The 14,220-nt window shown below is 35.4% G+C and overlaps 1 protein-coding gene across 1 annotated transcript in view; it reads right to left on the bottom strand.

Annotated features, from left to right (window-relative positions):
- The window catches only part of LOC129281307 (phosphoinositide 3-kinase adapter protein 1-like), a 99,472-nt gene that overhangs the window by 23,754 nt on the left and 61,498 nt on the right, over window positions 1–14,220 (bottom strand). The window contains exons 17-21 of the mRNA XM_064112889.1: window positions 12,823–12,968; window positions 11,617–11,689; window positions 7,882–7,959; window positions 3,732–3,800; window positions 694–771 (exon numbers count right to left, since the gene is read on the bottom strand). Of these exons, the coding sequence (XP_063968959.1) occupies window positions 694–771; window positions 3,732–3,800; window positions 7,882–7,959; window positions 11,617–11,689; window positions 12,823–12,968 (444 nt within the window). The remainder of the gene's footprint in view (window positions 1–693; window positions 772–3,731; window positions 3,801–7,881; window positions 7,960–11,616; window positions 11,690–12,822; window positions 12,969–14,220) is intronic.

Here is a 14,220-nt window from a genome sequence, read left to right as displayed (position 1 = left end):
TACACGTTTTTGGAAAAAAGTTGGGGGCTGAAGAAATCAAGAAATCTACAGCCTCTCTTTTAATCACAAAATACATATATTCATGATGCCATCTCTTCACAACATACTAAAATATTCATACTCTTTTAGCTTTGTAGAGATGCAAGAGACATTATTATCTCATCAAGTATCTAGTACAACTAACAAAGTTCCATATAGTTACAAATCAAACTTTTAACACGACTGACCAATCATTTTTCTGCAGCGAACATTTTGAGAAAACCCAAGCAAATAAATAATGATAGTAATCTTTGTATAAAAAAATTATTACAATAAAAAATGTTATCATATAGCATCCTATATGTATAATGATAACGTTTTTTGTCTATCAGCAAATTTGATATACTTCTATTCATATAAAAGCGAGTTCTACGGACGGTGGAGGTCGATGCGCCCTGCACACACATGTTAATGACATACACGACAATAATTTATTATACATCAAACAATGAAGCAGAGCTTAGAACACAAAACGAACACGAGTGTGATATTATCTCTGCTATTCCCTACATTGTGCAAACTTTGCCTTTTTTATTTGATTTTTTTTTCCGGGGGGGGGGGGGGGGGGAGGGTGCTGCTATAGTGTGAGAGTGGGGGAAGCAAGGCTTTCTTTTGTGATAGAAGTGTCTATTTCTGACATAGATCAAGGTATACCTAGACCATGAATATCGCCTCCTCGCATGTAACTAGGATTGGGGTAGTTGCTGACGGGTGCCTGGGAAGGATTCGATGCTAGAAAATAGGCAAATTGAAATTCAGTTTCATAGTCATTAAAATGGTATTAACAGCAGTAGGAGCAATGATACTTAAGAGAGTTTCACCTGACTCTTTTTATAATCCAAGAAAATTTATTTTTTTGTAAGATTTCACCCGAGATGATGCAAGCTTCATTCAGAACTTTGTCATAGCTGGCTTCGACAGAATTAAAATTTACAATATTAAAATCATAAGAGGATTGGTTAAAATTGATGATGACAATTATAACCATTTTATAAATAATCATGAATTTAAGATAATAATATAATGATGATAATATTTTGATGATAAATGATATAAAACGATATCAAATGATAATGAACTTGTAATATAATTCAATATGATAATGAAAAAATGAAAATACAATATGATGTAATAGATAGTAACTTAAAATGATGAAGATGATCTGATAATTAAAATGATAATGAACTAATAATAACTAATGATAAGATGTTAAGATATGATATAAAATGAAATGATAATGAACTAGTGTTAATAAACATATAATAAATATGAAAAATAGAATAATCATTTTCAGTAGGATGAAATGAAATTTAATTCTATCAATAAGTAATGTTATTCCCTCCAATCATAATTATTTCCACATACATGTATATGGAGATAGTGTAGTACAAGTGATGAATATCGTTTCAAAATTTCAACATAATCTAAAAAGATGCAACTCCACAGGTACATTGTGTTGAATTCTAGAATTTCATATGTAAAGGATATACGCTGATTTAAGATTTCATTTGGTCACTGTCGCTTCTATAGATCCTCTTCTTCATTCATCGTTAAGGTGTAAAAGCTACCGGTAATCTCAATTTTTTTTTTTGGCAGCCAGCTCTAATAAAGCTGTATAATGAAATGTATGTATGGCGATGGGGGAATCTCTACTGGATTCCCCTGAATCCAGTAGAGAACTATTTCCAAGAGAATATTGCTAATTATACTAATAACTCTAACCTCAAGATTATTTCTGAGCTGTCATCGACATAATACTTTGAGATATGAGGTTTAAACACTCCAGTGACGACGTGTAACATTAGGCGATCAAGCTTTTGTCTGTGCACTCCTAGAGTCCGGAATAGCTTTAATTGCAAGCCAGGAAATCCCCATACATTAATATTTTCACTTTAAAACTCAAAACACATCTATTCAATCCATTCAAACCATAATAACTACTAATTTTTTTAGCAAGTAGAATCATTGTCGGTTACCTTCTGCACTTAAAAAATTATATTATATTATCATCAAATATAACATTATTGTCATCATGATTACTATCATAATCTTGATATTTTCACATCCCTCTGTGAGCATGATGGGGAATGCAAAGGCAGATCACATTTGGAAAGTTACCCCTTTATACAGGTATATTGTGAAAATAACTCTTAAATTTGATACATGTACAATGATGAATGTCATATTTTAAAATACAAAAACTTGTACTTCAAATTATACATTATCCTACATAAAATAAGTTTATTTACAAGATATGAATGATTGTGTGAATGATATTAAGAAATATGTATGATGCATTTTACATTTAGGGATTTAGGGGGTGTTACAAGAAACTGCTTGCGATTGATTGCAAATATCAGTTGCCAATTTGAAGGAAACACAAATGGAAATCTGATGCAATATCACAGCAAGAATTGCAGGCAGAATTTGTCAAACTGTTGAAGGTGGTAATGGTTTAAGTCTATCCTAGAATAGGGAAGTGTTAAAAATGTATAAGTTCTCACGGAATTAAATGCTAGATATCATGAACATTTTGGTAACTTGCAACATTTCATGATAAGAAGATAGATTATAGAGACATGTAAAGGAGAAGGTTTATTTTCATTTCATCCAATGCCAATTCGTCCAATTGCAAACTTGTCCACTATCATTCGGTCTACCATCAGTTCGTCCACTATTCACATGTTCTAATTGCCATTTTGTCCACTTACCATTTCATCTAATAACTAGTTGGTCCAATAGCCATTTAGTCCATATACCATTCGGTCTAATTAGACTAAGTGTTAATTGGGCAAAATGTATGAAAATAAAACAAATATTAGACCAACTGGTTGTGAGACAAAATGGTCATAGACGAACTGGTGATCAGTCAAAGAGATGATTGGACCAAATGGTTGTTAGACAAAATGTTGATGGACGGAATGGCATTAGAATAAATGAAAGTAGACCATGTGGTGAGTGGACGAATTGGAAATTTACCAAGGAGAAGGGGGTTGGGTTGGATTAATGGAAAAAATGAAGGTGGAGGAGGAGTAATATCATTCGGGTGGGCAGGGGGGTGGAAAACAAGGGCAAGGGAGGAGTAATGGAGTACCGAAGTGTGACCTCATCAATTTTCACTTTATTTCATTGTTTTTTATACCATATTTTGGTAGAGCATGATGACCCCCCCCCAACCTAAATAAGATGGAAATTGGTCCATGGGGCCCCAAGATATGACCTCATGAATACATAATTAGCCCTATTGAAGTCAATGTATTATTGGCCTGGTTCTAAATGATAGGAACCAGGCTAAAAATTGACTTTAATGGGGAATTCATGAGGTCATATCTCAGGCCCCCATGGACCGATTCTCACCAAATTTTGAAAGTGGGGGTTTTTCAGAATGCTCTACCAGAATAGGCTATCTAAAATGCTGATATGCAAAAAAGAAGGTTTTTTTGTGACATCATCACTTCGGTAATCTATAAAATTTAGTAAAAATGTAGTTGGATACAACCATGATGTAACATCCAAGATGCAAAACACACAGTAATCACAAGTGTAAGGAGTGGAAAATAGGAATACTATCATTCGCTAATTCTTGGGGCAGTTGGACACAGCCATGATGTAATGCAAGGTTCAAGATGCAAAACACACAGTGAAAACAATCCAAGAACAAAAACATGCAATTCTCATGAAGAGATTTTTACTTAGCGATGTGAAGCCCGTCGCTACCGGCTCCGAACGCGCTCGTAGACGACGCCCACCTTGTTGAGATGCTGTTCATAATGGATTGGAGGGGTGATAAAAGAGTGAGAGCTGTTTATATTCCTTATACAAACATCATACCTTCCATGTTGCTATGCTAGGCAAACATGCAAAGCATGCCTTTCATACATGTATGTGACATTCAGGCAGCAAACACATCTACACAGACCATACTGGGCAGCATTCCACAAAAATGTTTTTATGAAGCACTTTACCACTGACTGACTAGAAAGGCATTTGAAATGCGATTCACATTCACCCTTTTCCATTGCATCTGGTGAAGTTGAAACATGCTATAACATCCCATTTCAAGTGAAAAGTACATTATTACTTAAGTAGGCCTATATTTTTTGCAACAATTCAGATAAAATCAATAAATATTAAAGTCAAACTCATACCTGGCAAATTGTGAGGAGAATCTTTGGGCTAGCATTTTGGCATTTCATATTTGAGTTGATTTATAGAAAAAAAAGTGATTATTTTTTAGAGTTTCATATAAAAATATACTGTATGCAGCGCTTCAAGTTGTTTTATTCATTCAAATGTTTGTTAATTACCTAAATGCAAAAATCTGTCTTTGTTATTTTTATTGTATACAAATATTTACAAGGTGAATAAAACAGCAACAAACTAATAAAAGACTTTATGCATACGTCGTCTTAATATCATAGCGCCCTCCCTCAGAGGACATAGGAATACATGTAAACTGAGTTGTCAGAGATGCGCCAGCTGCAGATCACCAACACATTCAAGACAATGGCTTCAGCCTCTAAGATGGTGGCGCAATGACCTCAATGCAAAAGGCAGGATTGTTATGTGGCCCTGATCTGAATCAACATTAAATGTGTATAGGTTGGGCAAGGTATGTTTGGCTAATCTTGTAACAAGGATCACAGGCTTATTAATATTCTTACTTATGAAATTAAATTTGTTCATATCAGATGTGATATTACCTATATCAAAGCATAAAAAATGAAACAATTATGCACTACCTATGTGTAGTAATTCAAGCAACTTAATGTCAACTTTTAATGTTTCCATTTCTCTCTTAGAAAAAAAAAAAATTTGTACCAAAATGAAGTAAAGTAATGCCATTATTGTAATACACAAAAATAAATCAATATCCATATTTTGATATGAAAATATCATAAATACAGATTTAATCATGAAAAGAAAAGTTAGAAAATAATATTCATAACTATCAAATGCATGTTAGACTGGAGGGTTAGTAGAAACAAAAACATAAAATACGAGTACTAGTTTATAATTGAATTTACTGAGGAATAGATCAGTATTGGTTAATGGAATAAATGAAATATTTTCCCAGTAGTTGATTTGAAAATTGAATGATGAAAATAAACCCACAAACCTTTGATTCAATTTCACCAAAAACATTTGAATTAAAGTTAGTATTTTATGAGGGGAACAATGACTTCAATTGAGAAGGAGGTTATATATACCACTGGTTTACTGGTTGAAGTGTTAATGAGTTAAAGAAATAAACTAGTAATGACATATACAAACAATACACTGACACTTTATGGGAAGCTGATTCAATGAAATATGAACCAAACAGCAGAAATTCTCACATTTTCAACATCATTAAATTTTGTAATATATATATATTATTTGCATCTAAGATGTCGTTGTGGAAATTAATATTTTAAAATACACAGGAGCATGTAATACAGGTGTGGCAGCAAGTAAGAATTAAAAGAAAAAATAATAATTCAATTTTCCTTTCATTAAAGGCTTTCTATTCAACATAAGGGCTTTTTTTTCAAGTATTCATGTTTTTATTTTGTCTTACATTTATTCATTTTCTTCTTACTTCCGCCCCTGCATTCTCTGCATCGTTTTTAGTTAATAAGAGAAAATTCACCCTTATCTTTTCTCATTGTCTTTTATCCTTTCTCTTTTTCCTTTTCTTTTCCATTTTTCATTTTGTTTTATTTTCAAAGCTAGCTTCAATTTCAAGCAAGCAGCTTAAAAATGCTCTCTCCAGCAATTCTAAACGAATCATACAAATAAAATGGATAAATTACTTAAAGAAATCCACAAATACTGTGACTATGTCTTAGTATCTTTGAACCATTTGACACTAAAATATGTGGAAAAAAAATCACTAAGTGAATTTATTGAAATAAGCAACATTATGGAATTTCAAAAATGATTGTCTCTACATGCAAGTTGGCAAATTTCCAACTCCAAACCATCAATCTTTTATCAAAGTTTATTTTTCTCTGTTTTTTGTTAAAGTGAAAGAAAAAAAAATGGTACATGTAGGAATGCAACAATTAAGAATATACTAGTGTTGCCAATTTGCTGTATAACATCTGATTACTGATCAAATATTAGCTTACAAGAATGTCTAAACGTGAAAATAGCATGCAATCATTCACCAACCATTCAAGATGCAGGACAGAATGCATATATAGGAAGACTGTTATACCAAAAGCCCCTTTAAAATTGCTATTGGCCGTGGAGGTGGATGCATGGGGAACAGAACGCGAATTGCCTAGGGTGGGCCTATAGAAAGTTGACTGACTTCGCTGGTCCCTGACTGATTCTGAAACTACAATGAATTAATGCAATTTGTATAGACAATGTACTGATTTTGCTGCTCCCAGTATTCTCGGAGACTAAAATGAAATGATGCAAAGTGTTTAGACAGTATACTGATTTTGCTGCTCCCACAGATACTGTATACTCTGAAACTATAATGAAACAAAGCAAGGTGTACGGACAGTATACTGATTTTGCTGCTCCCAGATACACTCTGATAGTATAAAGCATTGATGCAAGGTGTACAGATAATATACTGATTTTTCTGCTCTCAAATATACTCTGAAACTATAATGCAAAGATAGTCCTCTTAAAAATAAGAAGAAACAAGTCAAATTGTATGAGTAGTTACTGATTTCGCTGATCCTAGATATACTGTAAAACTACAGATATTGCAAGGGGTACATAAAGAATACTGAATTTGTTGATCCCAGAAATACTGGACAAAACCAAGGATGAAGAAAGTATTGATTTTGCTAGCCCAATGTTAAACTTAACTGTGTAGCTAGCTTTGCCATCATTATCAGTTACCATAGTAGTTGTACTAAAAAGCCAATTAATATCAAGGTTTCCATGGTAATTACTACTGATGGCAAAGTTTTTATTAAAGGTGCTATCCAATGGTATTGAAACTTCTTCTAAGCTATATAAGTTGATACAAAGTACTGTTAAATTTGTTTGCTTTGTCAAAACCCCCCACCCATTTCTAAACCATAAAAATGTTAATGATTAAAATGATGTTAACGCTGAATAAGACGATGTAACCATCCATGTCCATGGTAAGTGATGACTATTGAGTGATACCCCAAGACGTACCAAGATGGAGGGTTAGATACCAAAGAGAAAATGTAGTATAGATATTAGATAATGATGTTATACAGTGCATCCCAGAAAAAAGGAAACCAGGATTCCAATGTCTTTTATCTTCAAAGGCAAATAAATTATGATATTTCATTTACATAATCATATATTTCAATTATTCCTCTTTATTTTGATACCTGCCATGAGACGAACACTTCACACATTAATGAGCAAAATGAGTTGGAAATTTTAATGTCAAAACCAGTTTGCGCAGAAAAATTGAACAAGTTTGGTTCGACAACCGTGCTTATTCGACGATTGGCTCATTAGCATTTCTTTTGTATTTTTTGTTAAGATTTTCTCACTGATCCCTTAAATGAGAGTGGATTCAGATTCACACATGAATTTCTGCGCAAATCATTTCTGATATGCCTCAATATTTGTTTGTAATCTGCCATGCGTGAACGATTTGCTTAGCTGTTGGTTTCAAATTCGAGATGAGATTCCACTCTTGCCATGAGTATCAAATTTATAGTAAAAAAAACATACTTGATAATTGTGAAATCTGTCTCTGAAAACAGGTTTCCTTTTTTGTGGGACGCACTGTATAGAGGTGGTGAGAAGATAATCCTGATGGTCTTGTGGTGATAAGAATACATGTGCTAGTATATTCCCGATGATCTAGTGATGATATATATTTTTCTGATGACATAGTTGGGAACTTACCAGGTGCATTTATACCAAATGAATCATAATCTGGGGGAAGCGGAGGTTCCCTTCTCGGAAGAGGATCTTTATCATCATCTTTATCGAGTGAATTTGAAGTTTAAAAGATAATAATAATAATAACGATAGCAGGATTTATAAAGTGCTTTATGCCTGAGGATACAAAGCGCTGCTATTATTACCCCGGCTTTAGCTCAAGCTACCATCACCGGTGCTCAGTGCATGCAAGGAATTAATCCTGCCGGGTACCCATTGACCTCACCTGGGTCGAGTGCAGCAGTGTGGATAAATTTCTTTCTGAAGGAAAACATGCCATGGCTGGGATTCGAACCACGACCCTCTGTTTCAAAGGCAAGAGTCAGAACCACTAGACCACAACACACCCACAATTCTATGGTTAGGGAAGCTGTCATCAGCTGTCAAGTTTTTAAATATTTTACATACAGAATTCTAACTCTTGGTAGGATTATTATCAATTTGAATGCCCTTGAACGCACATCTGAATACATCTTGAATGCATCCTTGAATACACTTTGAATGTATCTTTGGATGCCCTTGAATACATCTTGAATGTATGTAAGTATGAATGCACGTGAATGAAATATATTAAATGCATGTTGAATGCAACTTGAATGCAACTTGAATACAGCTTTGAATGCAACTTGAATACAGCTTTGAATGCAACTTGAAAACACCTTTAAATGCCCTTGTATGCACCCTAATTATTCATGCACCTGATGTTTGGGAAAAGAAGGATGTGATATATATTTTTTTACATGATGAATTCATGTTTGGTATGCACATGTAAACACACGGCTTTGGGAAAAAGGTGCATTTATTTTGGAGAAAGGGCTCTCTTCTTGCAAAATAAGGTATGATTGAATACAAAATAACATATTTAATTTCAATTTGGGAGGGGCATTTAACAAGGCAGCATAATGACTTAGGGACGTAGGGGTAATATTATATTGACTATTGCACACATGAAAACGTATGATATCAGATGACCATCTGAGAGCTATCACTGATGTTGAATGTCAATTTTCATGGGAGAATTGAAGATGCACATTACACATCAGGGAACAAAACTGAATTTTCCAACAAAAAAAGGTTATTAGGAGTGTTATGCGGTATGGGTACCAAGAGGGGACCACTACATCACATGCTTACAGTCATCAATACAAATATGATTCCTAATACAGGGATTAACCATTTTCTGTTCAGAAAGGAGTTGGGTCATGAGAAGCTTATTCCCCTCTTTGGGCCCAGTTTCATAAATCTTTGAATCAATAAACAAGTTACATTTCATTACATATCACTGTTTTAAGCTACTGAAATCATGCGATTTGATTGGCCGAGAGCAAATTTATCAGAAATTCCTAGCATTTGTTATTGATAGAAATTACGAACCCAGGGCCTGCATCTTAAGTCTACCGATGATGAACTATATTTAGCTTTGACGTGGGAGGATCAATAATTTATTAGATCTACATGTACAAAGTTCCAATATACCTCCATTGAAGAGATATTGCATTATGAAACATACATATTCCTTTTTGGGTTCGTGCACGGGCCTCCTAACATGGAAAATTGTAGTTCACTCTGGTAGAAAAGAATTATATTTGCTTCCGCAAAAGTCTCTGACAAAGGGAATTATTTGAAGAAAAAAAAAATTATCTGTAACCTTTCTTTCAATACCCTTATCATGTTGACAAGAGATAGCGGGGTAAATTGTCTAAAAACAAAATTCTATACAAGCCAGTTTTTTTTTAAAATAACTTATTTCAAGGATTTGGGCTTTTAACCATTCAAATGGGTGATTTCAGGAAGCAAAGGTCCGAATTCAGATTACAGGATTGAACCAGGAGGAAGGAGTTTTATCCATGATCTATGCAGATTTTGTGTATAATTGCGCTCCATTCAGCACATACACTGAGAAAGATCAAATAATAGAAAATGCACTGCTTTTGGCAAAGGCCACTAAATATTTGCTCTTTGCTCTGGTGGGTGTTTCATAAAGCTGTTGGTAAGTTAAGACCGACTTAAAGAACGACTGGTGAACCTTTAATTTCGCGCTAAACCATCGCCAATGAAAATATCATTTACCACAAGAAAGGATCACCAGTCGTTCTTAAAGTTGAATTAAGAAGACGATTCCAAATATTGAGATATTTACATTAATAGCAACCTTACAACCCCCCAAACACTAATAGGTGATTCGACCCCCCATTTTCTTTTTTCAAAATAGTGAATTTGAACGATTTATCCCTACCCATTTTCCCTGAGTTCGCTCCTGCAATGCCTACCGAGACGGGTGTTCTTTGAGTGTGACGTCACCGGGGGGTATTCGGTCCCGGTGTAGTAATCAAGGCAGTGCCGTTTTGTGTACTATGCACGTACTCCTTCATATGGAATAACTGCAGTTGAAGTTGTATCTGCGAGCCATAGAACTTGCAAAGAGGAAATGATTAAAATATTTGTGGCCGTACTATTATTCCAAATATGTGAATTCCCTCAGAATGATACCATAGACCCTAAAGGAATAATTTCAAGGTGAATAATATGAAATTTGATCGAGATCTTCTCACCAGTCGATACCGTAGCAGACGTGTTATTATGACATATTTATCCGCGTGTGACGCGGCTCTTGCAAAAAAACACAGTTGGTTGCGGAATTGCTTTACGTGCCGACCGGCCGCCCGCTCCGGCGCAGCTAGCTGTCGAGCTACCGTACCGTTCTTGTTGTCTTCAACCATAGAGATGTATACTAATTACTATATATCTTTCTGTCTTCAACTCACTTCCGAATTGCGTTTGTATGTGTGACGGTGACCCCTAGCGTAATTAAATATAGAAAACAACTCAGAAGGCCGAGAAAGAATACTATACGTTTGGTTCAAGATTGTTCTGTGGAATGAGCTATGAGTGGAAATGATCCAGAGGATATAAAAGTGGAGTCAAAGACAAAAGAAAAGAAGAAAAAACGCCAGGGGATCGCTGCACGGCAATGAACTAAGTCGACATACCAGACCATAACAGTACACTCAATGCCTGGGTGTTGTGTGTACTAGTATTATGCGTTCAGCGCGCGCTGAGCTAGCCGCCGGAATTACTTTCCAGCTACTCACTTGATTGAACATCGTGATAAAATAAATGAGAAATAGTGAAAATATCATTCAATAACTCACTGTTTGCTATCTTACATCATGATTGAAGAGTTCATGGTGATTATTCATACTGTTTTTTATACAGGGAAAGTAAAGATTTGTACATATCAGTCCTATTTGTTTGATTTGAGTTGCTTTGAAAAAAAATTGTAAAATATCTTTCTCTCTCTGCATAGCATTTCTGTATGACATTCAGGCACCTCTTATACTAAATTCCCCCCGGTGACGTCACACTCCGAGTGACTTTTCTGTACACTCGTCTCTCGGGCTCTGACAGGTGGCTAATTTCATAGACTTTCAAAGCAAAATATCGAGAAGGCAGAGGATTATTGTGACATGCTATGTGTTTGAACAACTTATATATACTATATATTGTATGTAGAACCTATATTTATGGAAACTCACCCCCTTCTTAATTCAACTTTAAAGTCGCTCTTAACTTACGAACAGCTTTATGAAACGGCCCCTGGATTAAGACAATGGCAAAATTAAATTAATTTTCATATCCTGTGGGATGATTTACAATGTATGTATCAAAGGTCGATGGGGTAATCTCTACAATACTTACCAGTATTGGGACGACCCTGCTTCCATTTGAATAACTTCTGTATATTGCTCTGTCGGTCCCCATTACCTCGACGCTGCAGACAATAGAATTGTTATTTCTTCACTAGATACATAATATGGATATGCTTCAATGTAGATTATAATATGTGACCCGACACCCCAAAACCGACAATACATCGTAAGAGAAGGTTTTCTGAAATACGGCAAAATAGTAGTTTAGTCTTCACAAGCTATAAATTAAAAGAAGGCTTTTTGGAAAGAGTAATTCTTCTTTTCCATACTGTAAAAATATGAATTTTTTAAATACATATATATATTGGTCAATTGGAGGTGCACACCAGTTTTGATTTTTGATTATTAGTATAGTTGTATTACCTGTTTCATTATCCCCTGCCACTTTTTTTTATCCCAAGTACAAACCAGAAACAGAACACAGTGCGCTTAGAAACACCAGTAGTAAGCGCCTTATAAATGTTATGTATTATTATTATTATATATATAAAAACAAGATAAAAAAGTTTCTTTGACACTATATTTTGCGGACTTCAGCGGTGTTGGGTCCCATATATTGATCTTATTATCATCCCCGGTAAAAGTCTATGTGGATATGAATCTCATGATGGCAATCTTGAGGAGAAAAAACTCCATTACATCACCAGAAACCTCAAACAAATACAGGAAAAATGTGGTCAATGTTGTATACTTCAGCTTAAATAAGAAATGGTGAAATGTCAACTTCCTTCAGCTGTATCATATAAATAATCATACTTGCTTTATAGTGCTCCACACTTCTTTGTCAGAAGAGCTCTACAATAAATGCAGCATAATTACCCTGGCTTTGGCCAATCTACACTGTACTGTTATGCTCTCAGCGTTGCAAGGAATACATTTCTGCTAGGCATCAATTTACCTCACCTGGGTTGAGTGCAGCACAATGTGGATCAATATCTTGCCAAAGAAGTTTATGCCATGGCTGGGATTCGAACCCATGACCTTCTGTTTCAAGGCCTGGAGACTAATCCACTGGACCACAATGTTCCATGGGATTCGATTTTCACGGTAGTGTGAAGATTAGGTCGAGTTGGAATCTTGGCAATTTGAAATAGTTGTGACAGGTATGTAGATTGAGTTTGTTCCAAATCCCTTAATATTCATCAGTAAAATTGCAGATCAAGATTAAGTTCAAGTGTGAACAGGGTATACTCACTGTACTCATGGACTGTGTATGATTGTGACTCTCTTCCCACTGCCGGAATAGATTGACTGCTTCGTCCATGCTGATCTCATTGTCCTTCACGCGATTCTGGATGTCAATCAGGCTCTGTAGCTTTGCATCTGGTTCTCTATTTCTGTCTGGGAATATTCAAATGTATACAAGAATATCAATAATACATGTACAACAAATAATAGTATCATTTCAGGTTCATATTCACTAATTCGTCTACAAGTAGTTGGTCTACTTTTGTGGGGGAGCCGTGGTGTAGTGGTTCTGACCCTCACCTTGTAAACAGAGGGTCGTGTGTTCGAATCCCACCGTGGTCTGGCGTCCTTTGGCAAGGCGTTAATCCACACTTTGCCACTCTCGACCCAGGTGCTAAATGGGTACCCGGTAGGATGTGAAAGTCATTGTAGCTTGTCCAGTACTGTGTGCGCCTCATCGGCGACTGACTGGAATACTCCCCAGGGAGTGGAGGATGTGCACACATTGTGTGCCGGAATGACTGATTGAATCCGATGACCGGGGTAATAATATATCTGTAAAGTGCTTAGACACGTCGTTTCGATGTATTAAGCGCTATATATAATAATTATCATTTTCAGATAGTCTAAAACCAGATAGGCTAAACCCATAACTGGGCGTTGTGGCGTGCGCCTGTAATCCAAGCTATGTGGGGGAAGTTACAAATTGATGCAGAGGTTCGATGTTCGAACCCTGGTCACGTCTTTCGGATGGTGACGTTAAAGGTCGGTCCCAGACGTAAATAATCATATCTGATTGATACACGTCTGACAAAACTCAAATACACACACACACACACACACACCATAGGCCCGTATTCTGATGTCAGGTTTAACTTATACCATGGTCTATTAACCCTAAATCTCCCCGGGTATTTTGATTCTTGTCATTCCCGGGGGGGGGGGGGGGGGGGCATTATGGTCCCCCCCATAAGATCTCGGCCGCCGATCGTGCGAGCAACGCAAAAATTTGCACGCTGGTAGTGTGCGATGTAATCTACAAGGCTGTATGGTAAAATTTTCCAAAATAATGAGATTTTATTTTATATGAATTAATTATGCTAATTTATGCATAAATCATACTTTTTGCTCTAATTCACTAAATAAAGCTCCTAGAATGCTAATTTTTGGTAAAAATATTCTTTGTAGCATTCTTAACAATCGCAATTAAAAAAAACTTCGATTTGGAATCAATTTCCTATGTATTTTATTGTTTTATGAATTTCTTATGTATTTCTTTGTTTTTTTACTTTTGTTTTTTATTGTTTTTTCAATGGAAATTGTTCCAGACTTAATTCTGATCATAAACAAGGCAAAATTGATTAAGTTTAATCAGTAAAAGTAGAAATAATGATACATTTATGAA

The sequence above is a fragment of the Lytechinus pictus genome, chromosome 18, assembly GCF_037042905.1.
Source record: "Lytechinus pictus isolate F3 Inbred chromosome 18, Lp3.0, whole genome shotgun sequence".
Classification (NCBI taxonomy): domain Eukaryota; kingdom Metazoa; phylum Echinodermata; class Echinoidea; order Temnopleuroida; family Toxopneustidae; genus Lytechinus; species Lytechinus pictus.
Note: the sequence above shows the minus strand (reverse complement) of the source record. Positions and strands in the feature narration are given on the sequence as shown.